Source organism: Aythya marila (assembly GCF_965140915.1).
Source record: "Aythya marila genome assembly, chromosome: 2".
In the NCBI taxonomy this organism is placed as follows: Eukaryota; Metazoa; Chordata; class Aves; order Anseriformes; family Anatidae; genus Aythya; species Aythya marila.
Window position 1 is genome coordinate 153371463 of NC_139043.1, and position 19595 is coordinate 153391057.

Below are 19595 nucleotides of genomic sequence, written 5' to 3' on the forward strand. Positions count from 1 at the left end.
CCTGGGGGTCCTTATGGGTATTTCCTCCAAGACAGCTGCACTATGAGCTTCAGTACTTGTAAGGAAATGGCAGGGGCAAAGGATGAAAAAAAACAACAGTTGACCCAGGAAAAATCAATTCAGCCAAAACTCGGTCATCAGGAAGAGCTGACAGCTGCCAAGACATGACCTAGCCACGTACCAGCTGAAAAGGCATGGATGTTAAGGGCCATATCTTGCTCTTCGCTGTCCACCACATCCAACAGGTACGCCCGAATTGGCCCTTCCGTTGCGTCGGCGCAGAAGTCCAGCACCACAACGCCAAGCACCGTGAGAACTATCCCGATGGGCTGCTTGTCCGGGACGTCGCCAATAGCCAGACCTGCGGGAAAACAGGAAAGAAATCTGAGCACGTCAGCCCAAAAGCAAGCACTACGAAGAACAAGGTTAATCTTAAGGGAAAGGTGGCCAGCACACTTACTGGAAACATTCCTTTGCAGAACAAATTGGCAATTTTAACTCTCTGGCACAGCCTGATGGAAGGTCTGGGGCAGAAGATTATGTTTTTACACTTGGAAGGCTGACATTTATTTTTCAAAATGCTATTTTTAAAGTGTCTCTTGACGCACTGCTAGCACTGGAGATTATTTTGCATTCTTCGTGTATTTTCCTCCAAATGCTGAAGGCTGCTCTTATAAAAGAGACTGCCACGGTGAGAGAGGAGAGCATCCAAAAGCAGAATGACAAACCTCATCTATTGCCAGGGAATTTTTCATAAAACTAATCTTTGACAAAGGCGTGAATTACTTGAATCAGAGAGATTTAGTTGTTAGACATGCACGAATGATAAAAATATTAGTGTAACTGATGATGATGACTGAGTAAAGAGATGAGCTGGCTACGGAAGAGGTCTGGAGAAGACCTTGGGACGTGGCTCACTTCTGCTGAGTTTGCTCCAGGCTCCTTCGGGAGAGGCACAGCAGTGTTCCCAGAAGGGGTTATTCTTTCAAAACCTACCACAACAGCATCCCAGGAAGGGATGCCTAATGAACACGGATCACTTTTGCAATGCTCTGCGACAACCTCTGTGTTTAAAGAAGTTTCATGGAGCAAAAGCAGCTCTGGGTATCTGAAACACGTGGGGTTTCTAGAGAGCTATGCCATAAACTGCACTGCTGTGTAAGGAAGAAGAGGAGAAAAATCAATTGTGCTGATTTATTAGAAGGTGAGATACTTCGAAATGAACCTATAAAAGCTTTGCTTGCCAGTATCAATGGCTTCTGCCCTAAGCCAAGGTGAGGAAATAAGAGCTCCTTGTCAATTAAAATCTTGCAGTAGGGCTGCAGTCCAGTATTTTGCCTACACCTGGAGCTGGAGGAGTAAGTCTTGGTGACACAACAACGAAGCACAAGTGGTACCATACGAGAGCAATTCCAATAATTGATATTTCTCGGGTAAATTCAAAAAAAACATAAGCTAGACCTTGTTCACCTGCACTTTGCAGAGAAACGAAAAGCTTCCTATGGCAATCCAACCTGGCTTTGAAAAGCAAATGTGCTGAGCCAAGGCAGTGTTCCGCTCACTTCCCTCAATTAATACAACTTTTTCACAATAGAGCTGTACCTAACCCCCCAAAAAGAGAGCCAAGAGGATATTATTAGGTGTTAAGTTCCTTTCATTTGCATCACAACGTAAACATTTCCCAAATGTACTCGTGTCACCTCTCTTACACTAAATTTACAAAAGAGCCTTAGATTGGAGATTAAGTTCTGTAGTAAACTATGTTCAAGGAGAACTATTTTTACCAGCTTTGATGGGGGCTCAGGAAAAATTGTTTTCCCACATCGTTTTTGATAAACAAATATTAACTGTGCTCTGGCCTTTTTCAATACCGGCTCTAAGAAAAGCACAAGAAAAAGTGAAAAGATAATTTCTGAAATAATGCTGGAAACAGGATGTGTTGCCAGATATGCATTAAAGGGAAAACGGATCACAACAGGAAACATTTCCCTGTGAACAGGTTGCTACAGTTTTCCCATGTCAAGGATCGCCGAAATTCACCTCGGCCACGGCAAACATTCTGCTGGCAGCCGCGGCGTGAGTAACTCTGCAGCGACCCTGACAGCTCCCGTTGCAAAACACTCAGCACAGCGCTCGGATTTTGGGGTAGGAGTGAAAACATTTAGGGTGGACAGCTCAAGTGCGGTGTTGCAGAGGTTTCTGACGACTTTACCACCGAATTATTCGACTGCTTGTCGTTATGGTAACTTCTTACATAAAAATCTGAAGGTAGGGATGTGTGCAGGTGGTTTCCCCGTTATTTACCTATAACGGAGCCGTTGAGGAAAAGTGCAACTCCAAAGAGGACACCAATGGAGAGAGCGAGGATAAAAGGCCGCCGGCGGCCCCAGCTCAGCGTGCAGCGGTCACTGGCTGAGCCTATAAGCGGAGTGAAGATCAAGCCCAGGATGGGGCTCAGGAACCAAGTGAGGCTGTAGTATTGCTCAGGAAGACCTGGAACAAAGACAAAAAAGGATGGCAAGGTTACGTGGGACGCAGCAGACAGTTGACCTCGTGCAGGGCATTTCATTCAGCTTTGGAAAATCGTAAATTGATCTTTGGTTTACTTTACGTTTGCTCCTAGATGCACGACTCCGGCCAGATTTCTTAACAATGGTTAAAAAACACAACATGAAGTATATTTAAGCTATTGAAATAAAAGTTTAAAATAAAAAGGGTGGGGGGACTAATCAGGCTGGATTACACCCGGTTTGAATCCCTGCCCCCAAATCCCACTTTTGCTGAATTTTGCTGAACCTGCTGATTTTTTTTTGTCAGGGATTTTAGCAGGGAGTGCCTCTGTAAAGGAGCAGCAGCCAAGATTTGCCGTGTAGAAGCCCGATCACTTTGCTCCGTCCTCGGTCCATCCATGGATGATAAAAGCAAAGAGTTTTGGGATGCTTGGAAGCGAGCTGCTGGTCGTACATCTCGTACACATCTCCATCTCACCAATGCCCAGCAGCAGCCAAACATCACAGCAGCACTGCACATCTAAGACCACTGCCTTAAAGGGTTATTAAAGACTGAATGGGCTGAGGATGATGGGCAGAATTTGGCTGTCATGAGAAATTTCCCATTTTTAAGGAAATTTTTAAATGTTTGTTTATGATGGGATTGATCAATGGACAATGGAAGGAGAAATAATTATTCCTTAAAATGCAGGGAGCAGCTGAAGAAGCTTGGTTGTCTCCAATATCCTTGCTTTTTATTTTGTTTTCCAGAACTGAGGGGATTACTCAGAGCATCAGATGGAAACAGACTGGACTTACCATGTAATATTTACCTAGGGAAAAAAAAATAACATTATAAATAAGTTTTGGAGAGGGAGAGGTGTGTGGGAGGAGAAGGAAACCCAAAAGCTCTGCTTTACACCTCACCAATGGCCTGCAGATGGCAGACTGGCCCAGGAGAGCTGTGCTTGGGTTTTTTTTTTGCCATCTGTCCCCATTTGAGCTTCTCAGCACGGGTCAGGTAACCCCTCCGACATGCACTGCAAGCAAAACAATCAATCGCTGGCAGCCCAAGACCAACAAGCTCGGTGTCTCGATCCTCCGAAGGAAAATCATTCATAATCGAGAGGCAGACGCTGTGTGAGCGGTGTCTGACCTTCGCTGGAGGCTTCGACCTGCCCCTCGTGCTCTGTTCTACATCCTCAGGCACCTGCTGCCAGCGGGATTACACCAATCCCCCTCCAGAATAGCCCAGGCTGCGAGGTTGGAAGTCTAATCTCCTGTTATTTAAAGTGCCATCAAATCCCGACTAACGACGCTGGTGACTTCCCCCGCTAGGTACAGCAGGTTTTCCCACCATTCTGGTGATACGGTACTTATATTACAGGGAAAAAGCCATTTTTTTGCCCACAAGGTACCATAAAAACACGATTTCGCCATCAGGATCCAGAACTGAGGTCTGAAAGCAGGGGCTGTGTGTTTAACCAGCACCTCGCCTGCTCCAGGATGCTCAGGGCACGCAAAGCTAAATGCTGAGCGGGCTGTGATTTTTTTAGGGTGGAAAAAAAACAAAACACAACACACAACTCACCAGCTGGCATAAGAATGGCCCAAGATTATCAAAACCCAGGGATTTTTACTGCTAGCATTACCCTGACTTCAGTACTTCCGAGGTCAACTTTACATGTAATAACTCCAAAGCAGCTTAAAGCCTGCATTCTGATTTTACAGAGCAGTAAATAAAAGGAAAAAAGGGCTTTTACCCAACCTCTGCTCCGTGCCGAAATGTGGAGACTCATCATAGCCTCGGTGAGTCAGGGGAGAGAGACTCGAGTGCTTTCTTGAGAAGGTTTCATCTTCGCTGATGGAAAAGGGTGATCTTCCTAGCATCTGTTATAAATACGAGCCTAAATCCAAATATTTGCACTGAAAATGGCTCGCAGAAGATGCAGATCTCAAGGATTTCAAAATGAGTGAGGGATGTACGGTAGTTTTTATGGAAGGGGAAAAAAAAAGGACGCTTATCCGAGCACATAATGTTTGGAGATCCTGCTTTAGACAAACCGCTTTGGGTTTGTTTATTGAACTACTCTTTAGCAGCCAAGACGTCTATTTTTGGAAGAAGAGGCCGTGATAAAAATCTCTAGAAGAACCATTAGCCCCGAAGCAAGCAGAATTCCGAAAATTCTGTCTTGCAGGAGCTTTCCCCGCTCCTCCAAATAAACAGGAAAGGGCTAACTTGCACGGAGAACAGTTCCCACTGGTTGTGCATGGATTTCTCAGGACCATTTTTCCCTTTTCTCTTGCCTGATTTCCTCAAGACTCTTCTCTCCATATAGATTTAGGTGTTGCCTCTGATGTCTGCACTCTGGTGATGGGAAATCATCCTTTGTAGAGCTCACAGAGTTCTTCCCACCATGGGTCCTCCAGGAAAGAGCTTTCTGAAGCAGTCTCACCATGATGTGAGACTTCAAAACATACCTTAGAGATCAAATCCTACTGGCAGCGTCTCCAGCACCGTCACCGTTTCAGCAGTAGGGTTATGTTAGTGCTGGAAGTTTTGATATAAATGACAAATTTCCAGACAGACAAGGAGAAATCCAAAGCCAAAACACTTCCCTTAAAAGAGGTTTTAGTACCTTCAATGTCTACGTGCATCGCTAGGATATTTAGGTTGGTGTCTGTGATTTGGCAGCAGAAATGAAATAAATATGGGGACTGGACGTGGAAACATTTAAATATAAATATATATACAAATGTTTTCTGAAAGTTTGCAGCCTCACAAGAAGGAGCTCTACCAAACTTCAGAGAAATTGTGTCCGTGAAGGGCGCTGGGCAGCTGAGGAAGGGAATTACACATCCTAATGGTTCCTTTCTCCATGTATGTATGTGCGATACCTTCCTACACAACTTGACCATTTCATACGATATTTTTAAGTTTGAAACCAGTTAAGGAGGCACCCAAGACGACGAGCTGAAATGAAGACATAAAGGGAACATTTTAACACCAAGAAGTTCCTCCTGATGCCCCACCTAGCGGCAGGGATTCCAACGCAGCACGGATTTAAATAACCCTTGGCCGCGGTGCCGTGCCAGGAGGCAGCATCCAGCCTCTGATGCTCACCACAGCTGTGCAGACGCCGGTTTGGATGAGATTTCAAGGCCCAGCAGGCTTGACATCGACATCACGGCCTCGCCACAGCCAAATGTAAAACGTCCCAGCTGCTGGCAGCTGCTGTACCCACCTGGAACAGGCTCTCACCGGGCTGGGGCCGATTTCAGATGGCTGAGGGAAGAATCCCGCAGCCAACGCTTTTAGCAGAGGCTTGCAGGAGGACTCGAAGTCCAAAGCAGCTGCATCCCATTCCCAGTGCCATGCTGTTCCTGTATTTTGCCTGGAATTTTCCACCGATGCGTTCTCCCTGCCAGGTAGCAGCTCGCCCGTGCGCCAGCTTGGAAAAGGAGCGACACGGGGAGGTGGTGGGGGGGAAAGGGGGGAGGAATAATAACCTCAGGATTATTATTTAGCTTTTTACTGACAGCTATAATCTGAGGAAACACCGAGGAGGGAAAAAGCAGATTGGATAAACAAGGGTAGCGTTTGTGCCGTGAACTGGATCCGGAGCAGGTCACAAGTCGGCCTCCGAAGTCTGAGAGAAATCAGTGAGAAAAAGGGCAAACCACAACAACAGCTTCTGTGAGCAGCGCCGGCAGCCACTGAGACCCTCGTAATGTGGCATTTCCCAGCCAGCTACAAACAAACAGGACACTGGCTTCTAGTAAATAAGGGTTTGTTTTTTCCCAGACACAAAAAAAAGTGCCCAACAATAGTGGGACCAGCACCGCTCGCGGTTCACAGGAAATGCTCACTGTGTCACCAGCGGGCTGAGGGCTGCGTGAGGTCACGGGCTCCGTGGAAGAAAGATTAAGTCCCATGCAGCGCCTTCTATTCAAAACCTCGTTTTGATAAGGTCTATTGGGGGAAAAATAGGTCTTTATAAGCTTAACAATACGATCTGATATGGGAATCGGATGCGGAGCGCCTGGTTTCGTTCCTCAGAAATCATCACCTAGAGACTTGTTTACGCGCCGAAGGCGAACGCCGTCCAAGTTTCTGGGCTACCACGAGAAGCTGTCGGGCCCTGCACGTAAATACTTCGTGTGCTGCAGCTTCATCCCCCCGGAAAACACGGCGTGCTGCTAAAAATACCGTGCATCGATCTGTTTGAAATGCATTCCCTCCGCAAGCCGCTCTGTTTCGGCTGCGTTTTTAAAGCGCGCAGCCAGCCAGGATCAATGCTTGTCAAAAAAGCTGTGAAAGAGTCGGAGCCTCGGTATCTGCTCTTCGTCTTGTCGCGGCAGATTTGGAGAAAACAGAGCAAACTCAGGCATTTTGGAGAATCTAGATGAGGGGTTTCGGAATAGGGCTGCGAGCATTTCAGAAAGGCAAGCTGACGTCTGCTCCCCAGCCTCTAAAATACAAACACTGAGCTTGGATCCCCCTGAGAAACTGAAACAAGCTGTTAAGAAGGAATTGCTTTGAAAAGCTCCTTGCGATCACAGCCTGATGTTGTATGAGATAGGAAAGCCCCCGGTTTGCACCCCTGATGTCTCGGTGTCTTGTGCCCTCAGCGAGCTGCCAGCAGAGCAAAATTACAGTGGGCAGTGTGTGTGGCCACAGGGCTCGCTTCAACTTCCACGTGCAGGTGGAAGAGCTCAGAAAAAAGCTGCCACCACGAGCTTTTTAATTGCTGTTTGCTTTCTCCACCAAGATCCCAGCCTATATCGAGCAGTCAGGCAGCTTGTGTTTGCTCAGGGTCTCTGAAATGACCCGCGGCGATAAGCGGAATGTAAAACAGGAAGGGTATCGAAACCGTGGTGTAGATCTTCCCCCGGTAAAGTTTCCCTCCCGAAATTCTTCTTGGGGCTGCCCAACGCGAGCCTTTCTGCCTAGTCTGCAGCTTTCTCGAGCTGTCAGCACGTTACGTGCATCTTATGGGCAGCAGGACGTGTGCTCTGCGTTCTGAACATACTTTTCTGGAGCACGAAGCATCGCCCAGCTGCATGAAGTCCGCCCTCTCCTTGGCTCCGAAGGGTTTGGGGTTGCTCCTGGGGACACGAAGCGAGGCCAGGTGAGAAGGGAGAATCAGCTGCGGGCTGTGAGAGCGATGGTTAAAGCACGATGCTGCTGTTTGGGTGGGTTATTAACAGTCAGGGAGTGATAACCGAGAGAAAAAATCATTAGAAGGGATATTACGAGGATATAAAAGGCACAGTATTTTGAGGAAGTGCTACGCTAGGGTAAAATATAGAGAACGATCTCCAAAGCCACCAGAAAATGTGGCTGGGGCCTGAACGCAGGGCAGGGACCCCCCATGCTCCTCACCACGAGGTCCAAACACTTTTAGAGCAGATTCCTGCCCCTGAAATGCACTCACATTCCTGCTTTAGTTGCTCTGTGCCGTAAGGACAAGGCTACAGAGAAAAGCTGGGTCTAGCCCGAGATAAACGAGCAAAGAATTAGCAGGGATGTTAAAAGGATCACGCCAGCAGCAGCCCCGTTGGGTTAAATGACACTTCTGAAGAATAGGATTAAGGGAATAAGTGCCAGGCCCCTTCAAGGATTTCAGCATCCCGTTTTCCCAGTTTCTGTCTCGGTTTTCCCATTTTCTGTCTTAGCCTCCTGCTGCTGCCCTCCCCATCTCTTCTTTGGCAGCTGGGGGAGTCCAACAGACCCAGGTGCCAACACAAGCCACCCCTACTGCTGCTGAAGAGGAGAAACGAGAGGCAAAACACGTGAGACGCTCAAATTCTTCGGTCAAAAGACCCAAGAATCAATTGCTGTTGTCAATTTTCTTATTATAGCAAAAATCCATGGCTGGAACCGATTCACTGCAGTTTCCTAGATTACCCGTGCCATCTTTTTGGGCTCTTGGGCAACTTGTTGTCAACTCATCGTCCTCTGTCACTCATTAACCAGTATTTAGGACTGAACCAGCAGCAATAAAAACGCCGCCTTCCAGCTTCCAGCCAAGGGGAGGTCTGGGGATGGAACCGAGAGGTTTAAATCGAGGGGAAAAAAGTTGAGGACTTCCTCTAGTGCCTGCGAGATGGAGTTGCACCCAATTATCCCTTACGTACCCGTGGGAGCACCCAAGGCCAGCTCCACAACGTCACCATGTTTATTCTGCCTGCAGGCACGCAGCAGCCCAGTTTGTCCCGGGCTCGATAATTTCCCGTCACTGCCTCGGAAATAATCGGCAAGTTTATAAACGAGGGCGCTCGCTTCAGCTCCAACGCACTGCACAATCCCCCAAACCCAACAGATTTACGTGCACGACATAAAATCCTTCATTACGTGCTCTGCTACCCACAGTGGAGCTTTTGTTGCCGTGATTAAGGCATTAATACCCTGGGATGTGACCATCTACGCAGCCTCTGTACCAAATCTAACCCCAAAGCGGTGTTCAAAACCCCTATTTTTTCCCCTCCACGCAGCGCCAAACCTCAAGTGTTAACTCTGAAAGCTCTGTGCCACCCGGGGACGGCCCCCTAAAAATCTGGTTGATGATTAAGGGCAATTTTCCAACCAGATTTGGATTGCTTAATGGGGAGCTGCCGGCCACGGGGCTGCTGGTAGCGGGGTGGAGGCAGCCCAGCAGCTGCCCCATGGGGTTTTTGTCTAGGGGAAACCTTGGCTGCCCTTCTGCTCTGCTCTTACCCAACCTGACAGGAGGCAGAAGCATGATTAAGATAAAAAATCGAGCCATGGTAAGGTGAAGAACGTGGCCAGGACATCCCAAATCCTGCAGGGTAAGGTAGCAAAAACCAGCTTGCCTTTGCACATGGAGGAAAACCAGCCTGCTTTTTAGGCTACACGCTTGGAAAAGTGACTCAGGAAGGTGGCTTTTGGCCTGACACCCCCCCGAGCACCTGGCCAGGCGGTTCTCTCCGCATTTCAGCTGGGATCACGTCCGTGTGGTCCTCGTAAGGGCCTCAAGCTACGTGGGCAGCTCCTTCAGTCACTGCCCTAGAGCCAAGGAAACACGAGAGGTACCAAACACTGCAGGTATCTGGTGTAACCTTTGTGTTCTGGCCGCTGTTCTTCCAGCCTCCTGCCCTTCCTGAAGTCCTCAGGACTCCCCTGAGGTTATTTCATGTTTTCAAAAGTGAAGCAGGGATCAATTATTAAAATGCTCTTAATTCAATTACAGAGGAAGAGCCACCCTCAGCTTTTTTAACCGATTACATCTTGTTTTCTTCTGCCCCGAGTATCTTTAAAGCCCCCCCATGCACTGCTTCAGCAGCAATAATACGAGGAATATATCCCCTAAGTGATCCCCTAAACCCTTTAAATAAATGTTTGTTTTTTTTTCTAAAAAGGCAGATATAGTACAGAACAACTACAGAGGTGATAAACTGATCCCAAAAGCCTGTTTTTGTCAGGTTTCACGGAAAAATAACTCAAGGGGGGAAAGCAGGAGCAGAGCCCAGCGTGTCTGCTCTTCATTTGTGTGCCTACCTTGGAATAAAACACAAGATGAGATGTTTTTGAGGCTGCAGGGGCAGCCCATCGTTATGGGGTTTGTCTGATCGGTAGCGGAGCAGGATAAACAACCACTTTGCAGTCACCTGATGCAGCCCATGTCAGGCAGCAGGTATGCCTGTAATGACTCTTCCCTGCCAGAAAATGCCTGGCTGGGCGAGCTGCGCCGCCTGGCTTCCCAAATCAGGCAAGGAAAACACAGCAGATCCCGCAACGACCCGTCCCTGCCCCTAAAAAATCATCTGTCTGAGTACCGGGGGAGTTTTGTTGCCTTTAGGTTCCTCCTGGAGCATCCCCATTTAACGCTGATTTTAAAATATTTAATTTCACACCAGTTTTCTGGCCAGCTATGTAAGCTCTGAAGTGTGTGGACTTGATCTCCACTCTGCAAAGACATAAAAAAAAAATGCTGGAAGTGGCCAGATACAACATTTATAGGAGGTGCTGAACACCTCGTATAACATTTACACCTCCAGACCCAGAGCTCAGTTAGAGCCAGCAGGATATTTTTGGAATTTGCCAATTATCCTGGCTGGGGGGGTGCTGGGCTCCATTCTGATAGAGTGAATTTTTGAAAGCCCATTGTTTACGGGGCAGGACAAGTGATAAAAGGAGGAAATTCACGTTTCCAAACAAGCCCATACACAAGAACACGCAGAAAAGGGTCCAGCTCGGTTTGTCACTCGAGCCAGAGAGGCCAGAAATTGGGATCCAGAGTAGGATCTCTGCCAGAAAGCAGGATCCAGAGCCAGGACAGGTGAGACAGATGCTACAGTGACAGCACAGCCAGTTACAACACCTCACCTTCAGACTTCAGAAGGGAATATGATTATGGAGGGACAGGAGCTATCGGGGGGTTCTCCAAGCCCACGGAAACAAAAGCTGTGATTTGCTTTTTCCGCGTTGAATTAAACGGACTCGTTTCCAGTTTCATCACCGAACAATCAGCAGCTCCGAATTCCCCAACAATTTCTTGCAGAACGGCCTGCAGGAAGCGTATCTGAACCCTTCTCCACTGCTGTTTGGTTAAAAAAGGCCGATTTAAAGGCAGTCCCAGAGGGCGCATGGCAGCAGAAACGCTGTTGCAACAAGCACACAGGAGACCCGGCGCAGAATAGAGGCTTAAGGGGCTGCAGCTCTGACAATCCCCTTGCAGCGAGCTTTATGAAAGCGTTCTGTGATTTGGCAGCGACCCGCTGACATTCTTTTCATTTCAAAAGTGGCCTTCGTTTTCTTTCCTTGAAAATTAAGCCTCCTGTTCGTTAAGGAGCACGCAGCCTTTCCCCTTTCCACGCCCTGTTTCACAACCCACGTTGAACAGGAGCCCCTCGATTTGAGATTTAAGTGAGGCTTCCCCTCACCTCCTGGAGCGTGTTTGGACAGAAGTACAAAAAGCTGAGGGTTTTGGCAAGTTTGGCTGACAGCAAACGTGGGCAGAAGGCAGGCTAAGAGGAAAGGCTGAGGCAGCGAGGGTAAAACCACTTGATTTCAGCGCACATCTCACCTGCACCAACACGATGGGTGGCAGGGAAGAACTCCAAAACAACCCAACATAAGATGCACAGTGACAAAAGACTGAAAGAAAACTGAATTTCACCCAATATTTTCTAATTAAACCCCCAAAAATCTGCTTACACTTCAGTGTAGTCCCATAACCTGCTGGGTTTTCGTGGTGGCGTTAGCTGGTCCTTATCTCTGCTGCTTTGCTGCACCTGCTGGGAGCTGGAGAGGTTTAGGAAAGGAAATATCCATTCCCTTTGTCAGGGGTGATCATTTTTGGAGGCCTTGAGCCCTTCCCACAACACACAGCCTGAAGTGTCAGGATAAATTGGGTTTGAAGAACAGAAATGGCAACAAAATTCAGAACTGCTTTTAAATCTCCATCCTCTCAGGAGAGCTGACAGCGTGCGTTGTCCTGCAATTTGCTTCGTCTTGCACGTTGTGATTTCTCTACCTTCCCACAGTTCTCAGATCTGCTTCTTGCATGTGCTGTATGGCTCCTCACACACTAAATGAATCCCTAACCAAACCTTCTCCTGAAGACAACGTGTTCAAAAACTGTGCTGCTGCTGATTCCAAGCCAAGAGGTGTTTTATGTCAGAGAAAAGTGATACGAAAGCCTCATTGACTTGATTTTTGGTTTAAAGTACAGTAAAATTAGAATTACACAACCCCTTAGCGGGCATAAAATTAGTCAATAACCAACAAATGATGGGTGGGAGGTTTTATAGGGCAGTCAGCCTCAAAGGCACAGCATTTGCTGTTTTATCCTTTCCACTGTTTGAGATCTGAATTCAAGCTTTACGTGATCTTTAAGACGCTATCCTCAAAGCTACCACGGCTGGGAAGTGTATTCAATTAAGCCTTTACTGGTCTGAGTTTTCTGGAGCCACTGTAAATTCAATTCCTGCCCTGAGGTCAGCTGTGGTACAGTCCCCCAGGTCAGCTCTCAAGCCATTAACTCTTCCAAGGCAGAATTCAGATCCTCAGCATCACACGCAACTACGCCCAGGAGCTCAGATGCAGCTGGAATTTAGAAAAAAATTCACTTGGGGGTGAAAGGGCAACTAGGACAGTTTCTTCCTGGTAAGGGAAATGGGAAGACACAGATTTGTATGAATGTATATCCTTTATGTCCTTAAAATAATTCTCTGCCAGAGGAGAGCTGAGCTGAAATAAACAGCCAGTGCTGCTTTTATGTTGAAGAGGCTCCTCCAGCTGAGTTTTTCCAGCCAGTCAGCCCTTTTTCCCTTGAATTATAGGCAGCCTCTAAAAGCTCATCCAATCCCTTTGTTTCCCTCTCCCCCCCCCCAGGTCTTTAAGGTTTTTAGCTTGCCTTTGATCTCAGGCTGAGCCGTGGAAGACTATCCCCTTCCACACTGAATTGAGTCAGCAACTGATACTTTAATTCCTTTGAAGAGCCATACCTACGGGCTGACTTATCTTTAACACTTCATGCTTGGTTTCTAAATACGTCCCCATAATCTCCTCTTTACCTACCCGCATTCTTCTCAGGCAGGTATCAACGCTGAATTTCAAGGGGGAGACCAGCTACTTCATGCTAAAAGTTCACCCCGGAGTATTAAATCTGCTTAGGCCAGACACTTCTCGGCCACCACGTTGAGATTTCTCAGGATCAGCAATTTCTATTCTTGCTTAACGCACTTTTCCCATCCTGGCAAGCCCACGTGAGCTCCGTTTCAAGACCCTCCGAGCACGCTCTGCTGAGCTTCGGGCTGATAAAGCACTTAGTCATAAGAGCTGAGAAGGAAATTTCGCTGCGAACCCACAGCCCAAAGCCCCAGACAGCTATCCCACATGTGTGAGACAGCAGCAAGGACAGTCTTCTGCTGGTGCGAGAGCACAGAATGGGAGAAATTATTGAAATTATAAAGCAAACCAAACCTAATTTGCAGAGAAACACCCCTAGATTTAAGTGGTGCCGTAAAGGTAAGCGAGGCGTGTTTGTGTTTTTCTGGATGTAAATGCACATTGTTTCTTCCTCAAGCACTGGTGTAATCCCCTTAATAATTCACGCAGGGGAATGAGGAACAGCTCTGGTGCTGACAGTCACTTCTCTGCCTATTAACTATTCATAAAACACTCAACAGCACGGGAAAGAGCCTTTGAAGCAACAGGAAAGGGTTGGCGAAGCTTTCAGCGTATTAAATATGAAATTTACACTCTGTGTTTGCATCACCTCTATTCACTTGTCGCAAGGCAAATCCTCCCGAAGGTAGGAGCCACCCCAAGCCCCAAAATACAGATTTTTCCAAGTTTTTATGCCAGACCCATCCTTACCTTCTCCTCACCTTGATTCACATCAAATCCCTTGCAAAACCCTTTCCCAATCCCATCCAAATTTTCCCCGAACTATTATGAATTTGGAGATGTAATGCTTAGAAGCCAGGTTTCCAAGTGACATTGTATTTTCTTCCCTCGTTAATAGCAGGGATTTTAATTCCCTCTCACAGATAACAGCATTGCAGAACAGATGTTTCAGAAGACAAAGCCTTCTCGTGCTCTTATGGAATTTATAATATGGTAACGTGGCAGAGGAAGCCGACAGTAGCTGGTGTCAGTCAGGGTTAATGCAGAGAACATGCTAAATTGTAACACAAAATCCTCCAGCTCCTCCAAAACCACCTTGGACTGACCTGAATGACCAAACCCAGCGTGCTGAAGGAGCCGCCACTTGCTTTTTTGTGATGTTTTAACACTTGTCGGGAGAACTGCTGCCTCAGTGGGCCTCCAAAAAAAGGTTAACGAAGGTTTTTAGAGGTTAAAACTTACAGAAGTGCCACCTAGTATCATTTCATCTGGAGTCAGCCTGCCAATTCTCCTACCAGGCGTAGCTCTGTGTCCTCCAAATTATCCTCAACAAGTTATCTGCTTAATTTTGAACTCCTGAGCTGCAGATAGCTGGGAATCAAAGAACACGTTAGAATAAAAACACCCAAGGAGATGCATTTGTCTTGTTCCTGTTGCTAAGCTACTAAAACCCGTTTATGACAAGACTGCCACCAATTTGTAGCTGCGTTGCTGAAGAGGCAACGTAACATCCATCTATCTAAGCACAGCAATAAAGGCAAAGATTAAAGTCACAAATCTGCACGTATTTTGGCAGGCGTACAGCACTCAGAGACTTCCAGAGCTTTCGAATTCGCTCCTTCGAGTCCAGCAGCTCCCACTTCTGGTTCTTTTGTAAGGGATTGAGGACTTGTTGGAATTTAAACGTGCTGATAACCCAAGCAGGGCTGAACTGGAAAGGGACTGCACCAAGGGAGTACCTGAAGTCTCCGGGTGGTTAGGATCAGCCAGGTGGTAGCTACACCTCTGATTTAGGGTACACAAACAGCTCGGGAAGTCAAATATCTGCAAGCACAAAGCGTCTAGCACTGTGCTAACACATCTAAGGTTTTAACCGAGGCATCAGATAAGAATCTCAGAGCGTTTCGGGGAGCAAAGATTTTCTTTGAGATGAGGAACGTGAGTACAAACCAGAAAGCTTCAGATTTAATGTACGGCTGTGAGGAGGAGTCTGCCCTGCACATCCAAAAGGCTTCTGGTTTTTCGGTTTATTTGGAGTGATTTTGTTTTCTTTTCATTGCTTGCATTGCCACGCTTCTCCAGCTGCCCCCTCTTGGAAAGTTTCTGAAGCCGGAGGGATCTCAGGGAGCAAAGAACCGAACGCTGCTTTCGCCAGAACAAGAAGCAGAGGGAATATTACAGCACTAAAACAGCTCCGTGCAGCCCCTTCCACCGAGGCAGAAATATTGAGGCAGACAGATGTTGAGGTTGATAAAGGTAAACAGAAGCATGTAAGAGGTAATTACAAACCAGGAGAGAAGTCACCTGTGAATAACTTAACCCTTCAGTGCATCCAGCCATGTTTAGTGCTCTGCCAAGAGAACACGAGCAAGAGCACCGAGAATTTCAATTCCCCAAATGCTCTCATATTTAACCAGTGACCTCCACTTCTCATCTATACTACACTCAACATTACCACTGCATCCCCATTTGCCAGCTTTTCTAGAAATTAGAGCTCTTTTCTTCCGTTCCCCTCCCCCGAATCCCAATGTTCTGGTGATCACTGGTGCTAGGGAAGGAAGGGAAGAGAGATTTTTCAATTATCTGGAGGAAACAGATCTGCCAGAAGAGCTCACAAAAGACCTGTAAACCAGGAGAGTGATCAGTAATTAAGAGGATGGTTTGTTTATGCTGTCTGACCTTAATCGTTTGGGAAGGTAAAGGCAGCTCAGCCAGCTATGCATTTAAACACCCAAGGGCCAGCACAAACAACAAAAAAAGAAGTACAGGTCACTTATAAAAGTGGAGGTCTTCTCCATGCAGAGCAGGATGCAAGTATTTTGTAGTCATGGTAGACAGTAACTAAATCTGATCTCCTAATACAATTTAAATATTTTGAATCTCTGAATCTTGAGGTTATCCAAAACCCCCTAAATCCTGAAAGAAGTTACAGCCACTGTAAATATTCCTAGATGAACCTTGCGTGTGTTTTATTCAGCCAGTTGGCTTGAGCAGACAGCTCCTATTCAGAGGAATTGAACATATTTATAGCACATATAATGTATATCAATAATACATTATAATACTTTTATAATCTATTTTAACTACGTCAATAATACATCCAAAGAGGGCACCTGATGAGCTCTGAGAATGAACATTTTCAGGAAAGCTCGGAGGAGGAATGACCCCTCAGGGTCTCTCGTGGCTCTTGTACCTGTTATAGACCCATCTGTTAATATAAAGCAAACCCAGCAGTAATTTCATCTGAAAACACGATTTTATAGCTTCAAGGAGGAAGGAATTTGTCCACCGCACGCTCGCACGTTCAATCTCTGATGCACTTTGGTCATATTAAAGGAAATAGGAATGCTTCATTTCAAAGGTTAGCCTTGAATTTTTTCAGCAGTGTTGTAAAATGTTCATCGCACGGCATTTAGGGACTTGGCTGGGTGCTGCTGTTTGGCCACAAGCGAGCGTGCTGTAAGGCACGACTGCTTGTATAAGCCAAAGCAAACATTAGCAAAGAGGTAACACGCCTGTGTTGCATACACGCTTACACAGTGTACACAAAATATTGATTTATTCACGCGGAGCCATGCTCGCTGCAGCGTCTCCATTCACTTTCATGGAATATTTTCAGGTATCTGATAGAGGAACATGATTTTCTGAATTTGATAAGGTAAAACCAGATATCGTTAATACTGCAAGCAGTTTATTGGAAACCTAATTAGAGCACTCACCACAAAATTTACCATAACCTGCTCCTATTCCAATTCCCCTTTCTCCCTCATTTTTTCTAGAGCTATTTGTATCAGGGTTTATCGAGAGCATTTGTGTATTTAATCATAAACCAAGCACATTAACCATATAACGCAACACTCACTAGTGGTTTGAAATGAATGTCACATTACATTAAGAGCTGGAAAAGCTAAATTAAACATCTAGTTGTTCTGAAGTACTGTAACCTGAAGCATTTCTTCATAAATGAAAAAGCTTCACTGCAGTCTTTTATAGCCTGAAGTTTCTGGTTTGAAGGATACCTACCTTTTAACACAGAATTTTTGAAGCTTTTGAGATTGGTGGTTTTAAATGTGAACTCAAAACTTACACCGGGTTAAATGGAGCAAAGCAATAGTAGACAAGGTGAATGCAGACAGAAATCCTCCCCACTTAAACAGTCACACAATTAAGAATTAAAAAAAACACGTAACCCATTTTTTTTTACCATCTGCATTTTGAAGTTATCGGCTCCCACTCCCCTTTTCCTCTGACATCAATGAAAATTTAGGCGTAAAGTTTTGATGAAGAGAAGCGAGACTCACCGATCTGTAACAACACCGGCGTTACCAAAGCCGTCTCCATGGCGTAACAAAATTCCCTGCCAAACATGACTGCGCCGTGCATCACCCACAGGCGGATGGGGATCCGGTCTATGGACCCTTCGCTAATGGTCTCCTCTCTGCTTTCGTTCTCCTTGGATTCTGCTTTCTGAAGCTGGGCCACAGGTAGGTCTTGAACTTGCATAGATTCCGAGTCAGCATTCTGGGGAGCCATTTTCATTACCATAAAAATATATATATATATATCTCTCTTTGTTATATCTATATAAATAATACTACCATAACTCCACAAACAAGTCAGGGTGTCTTCTCGTTCAGCTTCTGTTCCTCAGGCAAGTAAACGCTTATATTCCTCTTGTACAAACAGGAATCTTGCAACTTCTTGTACAGGTACGAGACATCAAGGACGAAAAGCTATTTGGTAGGAATTTCAACATATGGCTTGCTGGTTTACTGAGAGTTAGAGTTAAAAATCCATAATTGCCATTCAGTTAATACCAGTTTCATAATTATTATTGAAGAAGTGCTGAAGTTGTTCTTCTTGCTACAGAGAGGTGGAAAGGCGACACAAAGAGGTGCTCCACTGTTAATCCCCATCGAGCGGCTGATTAATCTGCAACAAGAAGCAGGCATTTAAAAATTTCAATAGCATTTTTTTTTCAGGATATTGTGTGCCCCCCCCCCCTTTAACCATATACCCTATTTCCTGCTTAATGCTTTCCATTGTCCCTGCCTCCTGTAGGGTCTTTTATTCCACGATCCCTCCTACCCCTGGACTTGCCAGTGAAAGGCAGCTCCTCCCGTTAACCGATGCTTATCTGAGCTCCTGAATTCATCCTAGACGAAGCCACCGAAGAATACGCAGCAGTGCCTGAGACCCTGAGCACAGCCAGCACCAGGCTAACAGATTCTGGGAAATGTGAGGCAGGTTCCATCCCCAAAACAGCGTGGGATATTCCAGCACTATGCCAGGAAGGTGATTCATCGCCTGCCATTTACTCACCGACAGCCCAGGTCGGACTTTTGGAAGTTGCCAGCTACTTCTGCAGGAACATCTGAGAGCCCACAGCTCCCCTGAGCTTCCCTAGCACTAGCAAATCGAGTGCATGGCTTGACAGAGGAATTCATCACCGTGCAAACACAAGCAGAAAGAAGCTATCAGGCACGTAATTCTGAAGACTGGCATTAAAATATTTGAAGTTTTAACGAGATCTATATGGCATGGGCATCCATCTCCACTTTCTGCACACACCTGAGTGTTTTAGTCTCATATCCTACGAGGCTTGTGAATTTAATGAGATAATGGTGCAATACACATTGCTGGTGCACTGTACATTATTTGTGAAATCTATCCCTGCCAGGTAAGACGGGCTTCTCCTGTCCTTCCCCTTCCTCTGTGCCGCAGACGAAGTCAAAGCAGCCATAAATACAGTCCCACGTCAACCAAATATTCACTCAGGAGGATGAAAAAGCATTTTAGAAGGAGTCTTATCCCAGGACAAACCCTCAAGGGGTATGGTCCCACGCTGCCAGACCCCAACAAGTCCCCAGCCCTTTCGGCTGCGCCTACAAAACCTCTTTGTGGGCTGTAGGGTAAATCAGACCATTAGGCACCATACCTACAAGTCAGCCCTAAGAAAAAGATGACACGTCTGGGGTTTAAAGCAGCACGTCAGCAACTCTGCTTCCACGTGACCCCAACACCCTGCTCTACGTGTGCAGCAAGGGAACGTCCTGAGTGCTTCTCTTCTTCCAGCCAAAAGCATCCTTTTTTTTTGGTCTGGGTTTTTTTCTCCTCCCAGACTTCCCCAAATGACTTGAAGTTTCAGTTTCGGCCACCTTGGTAACAACTTACTCCCATCATTTCCTTCTGAGCTAGTCAAATCATGCAAGGGAAGTTAAAATAACTAGGGGTTGTAAGCTATTTTACTTAAGTTTTAAGTACCAAAGTTTTAATCTATAAGTAATAAATCCTTCACGACAAAAAGGGCTCAAGAAAGCATTTCTTCACCCATTCGGTACGAAAAGGAGGAGCTGAGCTGCAGTGCCCAGGGTCGCCGAATCACGACAAACACAGGAACTTGTTCCAAGTTCTTCGTAAGCTGTTTCCATAAAGCATTTTCTTCCCATCAGTGTTTGGATTTGCCACGTTCTTCGTGTGGCAGAGCTCATTTGCCCACTAATTAGCAG

The 19595-nt window shown here is 46.3% G+C and overlaps 1 protein-coding gene across 8 annotated transcripts in view; it reads right to left on the minus strand.

The window, feature by feature from the left end:
* Positions 1 to 19595, minus strand: part of SLC45A4 (solute carrier family 45 member 4) — a 50209-nt gene that overhangs the window by 9342 nt on the left and 21272 nt on the right. For all 8 annotated transcript variants that reach the window (XM_082755048.1, XM_082755045.1, XM_082755046.1 and 5 more), the window contains 3 exons: positions 17388 to 18018; positions 2305 to 2493; positions 182 to 361 (listed from right to left, as the gene is read on the minus strand). In XM_082755048.1, coding sequence (XP_082611174.1) covers positions 182 to 361; positions 2305 to 2493; positions 17388 to 17631 — 613 coding nt within the window. In that variant the 5' untranslated portion in view covers positions 17632 to 18018. The remainder of the gene's footprint in view (positions 1 to 181; positions 362 to 2304; positions 2494 to 17387; positions 18019 to 19595) is intronic.